Source organism: Sceloporus undulatus, chromosome 2 (assembly GCF_019175285.1).
Source record: "Sceloporus undulatus isolate JIND9_A2432 ecotype Alabama chromosome 2, SceUnd_v1.1, whole genome shotgun sequence".
Classification (NCBI taxonomy): domain Eukaryota; kingdom Metazoa; phylum Chordata; class Lepidosauria; order Squamata; family Phrynosomatidae; genus Sceloporus; species Sceloporus undulatus.
Window position 1 is genome coordinate 256,329,377 of NC_056523.1, and position 5,807 is coordinate 256,335,183.

Consider the following 5,807-nt stretch of genomic DNA (forward strand, 5'->3'; position numbering starts at 1 on the left):
GGCTTTGGTGCGACTTCTGGACTCTTAGGACGCACGCATCATTGAAACACCATACCTCCACTGTGACTCGAAGCAGCTTTATTTTGGCTGTCTGTAACAGGCCAATGTTTATGTGAGAGCCAGTATGGTGTGGTAGTTTTAGCACTAAACTATGACTCTGGAGACCAATGTTCAAATCCCTATTTAGCTATGGAAACCCCCTGAGTGACTTTGGGCAAGTCACACTGTCTCGGCCTCTGGAACAATTTTCCCAAGAAAACCCTTTAGAAAAGAGTACTGTACTGAAAAACACTCCATAAAGCAGAAAACAGTGAAGAGACAAGCTCCATGTGCTCCAGGATGGTCAACTGTTTATTCAGTGTTTAAAAAGCCCAGTGAGAAAATGCCTCTGGGTCTGGAAACAAATACACATGGAGCTTGTTTACTCATTGTTTTCTGCAAGAAAACCTTGTGACAGGTTCACCTTAGGGTTGCCATGAGTCAGAAACACCTTGGCATGCAACAATAATGTTTATTTGCTCACTTAATTTGTATTGCATGCTTTAAAGAAAGGATCAAGGGACTTGAACAGATGGGCAGCCTGATCCTGCTTTTTCCAAAAGTGAGTTACAATCCCACTGCCCTTACAGCCTGCTCCCAAAGTGGTCCAAATAACTGCAGACCAACCACATGGCACAGCATCAAACTGCACCACAGGGTAATTTTTTTTGTTGCCTCTCACCATGCATGTGCACCGTCACACAAACAGACTCCTGTGATCTCCAAATACCTGCCACATCTTCCAAGATGCCATCCCTATGATTGGCCACACAGTCACATTTGTGATGCTCTGTCCATACAGGGCATCAGTGTACGAGTGATAGACTGGCAAAGCACAATCATGGAGGCCCCCTCTACATGCCCCTTCACTCCATGCCCCCGTCAGACTGTCTGGTTTGTGTATGTTATCATTACAGCCATTAGAGTTGTCACATTTTCATTTCTTTGCTTTGTCGCAGACCTGCACTCAAGATGGATTGTTTATATGCAGCAGCAAAGGTGCACGTTTTCTGCCTTGAGTTGGACTATCCCAGCTTTTTTTTCCCCCTCCAGTTTTTTGTCCAAGGCACAGCTTCAGTTCAGTTTCCAGCCACTTTTGAGCCCCACCTTCAAAGTGGCTGGATTTATTTTTTGTCTGCCTTTTTTCACCCCAAGGAGAATCTAAGTTAAGCTACCTGGTATAACCTACCCTGGACTGAAACCTGCAGATCTGAATCTTCCTTGTTTCAGAAACAAGATGACTTTAGTGGTTGCAGTGTTAAGTGATTGAGCAGAGTAAGAGATGTTACAGACTACAGTATTTGACAGAGCAGATTAAAAGCCTTTTTTCCTTTTCTTTACAGAACCACACATCCTCCTTTTTAGAAGACCACTTCCAAAAGGCCAGCAGAAATAACTTCTCTCAACTTCTGGAACCTTGTGTAAATATGTTGGTAGTATTCAGTGAATACTTGAGAATGTACAAATACGTCATTACCTGTGCATGAGCTGTATTATTCACAGCAACAGAGCTCAGTAAAGTGCAAACGAAGTAGGCTGCTATGGTCTTAAACTCTCTCACTGTTAACAAGTGCCTATTTGTCTATTTTTGTTCAATAAAGTTTACAACTTACATGTAATGAATGCGTTGAGAGAATCTTAGGAAATCTATGGTTTTTGTTCTTAGTAATACCTCCCTCCAGCTGTTGGAGTAATTCGTTCAATGGCTTTTCAACTGTTGAAGTAGGTCTGGAGAAATAAATCTGTTTTTAACATTGGATCTTGGTATGTATTTATGGCCTTGATTTACTTTTGCCTGTAGAGTCTCCATCTAAGAAAGGATGCCTGTTGTAACCAATTTATTTATTTATTTTACTTACAGTATTTATACCCCACCCTTCAGCCCTAAAGGCTCTCAGAGTGGCTTACAAATATTATTATTATTATTATTATTATTATTATTATTATTATTATTATTTAGATAGTTCCCTGCCCTCAGGCTTACAATCTAAAAAGACAACACAAACAAAGGGAATGGTGGTGGGGAAAGGGGATCAGGTCCAGCAGTTCTTCTCTCCCTCTGAGGTCTGGACCAAGGCAGATGGACTGGAGGGAGGGCTTGGCTTCTTAATCTAGGCCAGGCCCGATGGAGCTGGGCCTGGCTCTCTCCCTCTGAAGTGAGATGGAATCAGATGGACTGGAGGAGGGGCTCTTCTTACTTGGGCCTGCTGGACCTGAGGAGAGAGATTAAGGACAGGGGTCTTGGAGATGTGTCATCCACAGGATTGACATGAGCTGAAGTTGACTTAAGGGTAGCTAATAACAGGAACAAGGCAGCTAGTAAAAAGCAGGGTGCAATGGCAAGAGAGATGAGACACATTGAAAACATGGCATGCGCTAGAACTTGGGATAGTTGAAATTTTAAAACTTCAGAAATTAACCTTCCTATGTTGCCCTTTTCCATTCTGGGCAAGTGAAAGATTTCTGCCAAGGGCAGAAAGAATCAGTGTGGCCACACTGGAAGGAAGGACTTTCCATGTGTCTGCTATGCCCACACACTTCTTGTACTGGCTAGGATGGAATGAGCTGGAAGTTTAGAGAGAGCTTACTGCTTTATGTCAGCATTACATTCAGAGGAAGGAGATATAGGAAATGGAAAAGCATCTGTGTGTGGTGCAGAGGGGGCACTGAATGCTATTGAAAGCAGTTTTAATTCCTCCTGTTTCTTACCCCTAACATCTAGGCGGAGTGGCAGTCAGGAGATTTAAGGCTGTAATCCTATGCATATTGGAAGAGTAAAATACTTCCACTGAGTTCAGTGAGATTTATTCTTCTCTGGATTTAGTACTAAAGTGCTTTGTTTAACTGTTACAAAGAAGCAATGTGATGCTTGCAGAATAATGCCAGTTAACCTTGCCTGCATCTGCACTGTAAAATTAATGCAGTTTGACATTGTTTTAAGTGTCTGGCTATGGAGCTTTGGAATTAGTAGTTTATTCTTGCACCAGAGCTGTGATAGGCTAAATATCTCAAAATCACAAATCACAGAATTCCATAGTGAGGAGCCATGGCAGTTAAAGCTGTGTCAAACTGCATCCTTTTCGCAGTGCAGATACAGCCTTGTGTCTCCTTTTTTTTGTTCCATAGTTTTGCTGGTTGCAAACCATGTCCCATTGCCTATGGAACTGTTGGGTGACGGGATGTTTGCAGTCCAAGGCAAACTGCTATGATAGGTTTGCTTTGTTACATCTTGCATTTTATAGTGTCTTTCCAAGATGCAATATCTGGACTGACCACCTGGGAGAACCAGAGAGTATTTTCCTGTACTTGGTATGGTGTATAAAGTAACCAATACAAGAGGCTGTGGATAAAGCCCCCATTACTTCCTCCCCCTGGCCATATCTTCTCCCACCCATATTTTTATTTTATTTCTTAGTTGATAGCCATGGAAACTAACTCATGTGACATGTGCTGGGGAAGACTTCTATGGATTCCATGGATTAACATTGACAATAAGCCATGGTAGCCTGTCCCAAGAGAACTGAAAAACCTCAGGCACCTTTACAATTAGCATATATTTTAGCATGATCTTTCATGGATTATAATCTTGTCCCCACGTACTTCAAATGTTTCAGTAGAGTTCACACTGCTAACTGATCTATCTCACAAAGTCATATTCATAGCCCTGCGTGGAGGGAGGAATAGGAGACAGGTGGAAAGGGAGGATCAAAGCTTTACCTTCATATTCGAATTCTGCAGAAAAGTAACAAAAATAAATGATATTCTAGGAAGAAAGGCAAAATACGTAGAGGTGTTTGTTTTCTGTTTTCAGGTAGTTTGAGAAAATATTCCAATACGCAAGGAATTATTTTCTATGTCATGTTGCAGCTGAGACCATTTATCTCTCAAAAAGAGGTGTCTTTCACCACATCCTCAGTAAATACTATGAGTCAGTGTGGTTCAATGGTTGGATCAATAGGCTGGTCAAGGTGACCAACCTCTAAGTTATTACAAGGATAAAGTATGGAGGAAATAGTTTAGTAGCAGAAAGGTAAATTATAACCCCTAAAATACAGAGAGCCCAGTGAGATTTAACTGCAGTATCAGCAGATTTGTGTGAGTTAATCTGTACAGGAAAATTCCTTGTGATTGGGCAGGCTAGAAATTATTATTGTTATTATTATTATTAAATGCTTTTGGACATTTCCCAAACCACATACCTGGCCTAGTTGTCCCACTTCCATTCCTACACCTGCCTTCAGTATTTTGAAGTAAACCCATGAACAAAGGTGCAGAAATGTTAGGTGAGAAATCATTTCCCAGACAGAAGTTCCTAAAGGCAGTGCTTTTCCTCAACATTGCAGCTAAATTTCACTGGACCTCAAGAGGTTGCCCTTAGTGGTTACATAGTTATATATAAAGTACAAATTTTAGCTAGGCAAAATGGTAATGGAGGAGAAGTTGGGTTATAATATACTGCTTGCTAAAATGCAAATATGAAAATCTCATGTAGCAGTAGTGAGGTCAAATGTCCTTCACACCAGAATGGTCTTTTTTAGTTTGAATCCACTGAGTTCAAGAAAAGGGCTATTCCTGCTTAAATGTGAAAATGTCCATGTTTAGAAGTGATATGACACTACTTTCTCCCAGTCTTAAGTGGAGCACCATTTGCTTGGCAGTTCGGCCATAGACTTTGTTTCAGTGACCTGGGGGGGGGGGGGGGGGGCAAATGAAAAGGCCACAGTGCCATTCTTATGTGTTGTGATTATGTGTGTCCCTTTGGTGACCAGGGTTCAATTGCCATGAAACCCACTGGGGCTGGGGGTATTGTGTGCCTTCAAGTCGATCCTTTTCGGAGAGGCAGGCTACAAATAAATGTATTACTGTATTATTATTTCTGACTTATGGCAAACCTATCACAGGGGTTTCTTGGCACGTTTCTTCAGCAGGGGTTTGCCTTTGCCATCCTGTGAGGTTGAGAGTGTGACTTGCCCAAGGTCACCCAGTGGAGTTTCCATGGCTGAATGGGAACACGAACCCTGTTCTCCAGAGCCAGAAGTCATAGTTCAACACGCAAACCATGGTGGGATCCCACCAGCCCCAGCCAGCCAATATAGCCAGGGATGATGGGAGTTGCAGCTGCTCATTGAGAAGATCACAGTTTCTATATTATTATTATTTTTACAAATACCTACAGACCACTGAGTGGTCCCCAGTACCAAAGGACCCCCCCCCCTGCCCAATTTAGGTATGTAGCACCTTTGAGAATAACTAAAAAAAGAATTTGAAGATATAGCTATGTTAGTCTGTAGAATCAGTATGTGGAGAGATCTTGTAGCACTTTGAGACTGACTAAACAAAGATGTTGGCAGCATAAGCTTTGGTTGCCTTCAGTCTACTTCCTCAGTCTACTTCCAAATGCACCTGAGGAAGTAGACTGAAGTCTAGGAAAGCTCATGCTGCCAACTTCTTCAGTGAGTCTCAAAGGTGTTACAACATCTCTCTACAGACTCAGGTCCAAAACACACACTGCAGAAACAATCCAGTTTGGAGACTGCTTTAACTGCCCTGGCTCAGTGCTAGGGAATCCTGGGAACTGTAGTTTATCATGGTTCCAGAACGCTCTCTGACAGAGAAGGCTAAATGTCTCACAAAACTACAGTTCCCAGAATTCCCTAACAATGATCCGGGGCAGTCAAAGCCGTGTCAACACTGGGATCATTTCCGCAGTGTGTGCTTTGGACTCTTAACACAGCTATATTGTTATTATCTTTGAGCGCCCCCCCCCC

The 5,807-nt window shown here is 42.3% G+C and overlaps 1 protein-coding gene across 1 annotated transcript in view; it reads left to right on the top strand.

Annotated features, from left to right (window-relative positions):
* The window catches only part of CKS2 (CDC28 protein kinase regulatory subunit 2), a 6,819-nt gene extending 5,021 nt beyond the window's left edge, over positions 1-1,798 (top strand). The window contains exon 3 of the mRNA XM_042452525.1: positions 1,383-1,798. Coding sequence (XP_042308459.1) covers positions 1,383-1,435 — 53 coding nt within the window. The 3' untranslated portion in view covers positions 1,436-1,798. The remainder of the gene's footprint in view (positions 1-1,382) is intronic.
* Positions 1,799-5,807: the final 4,009 nt, after the last annotated feature.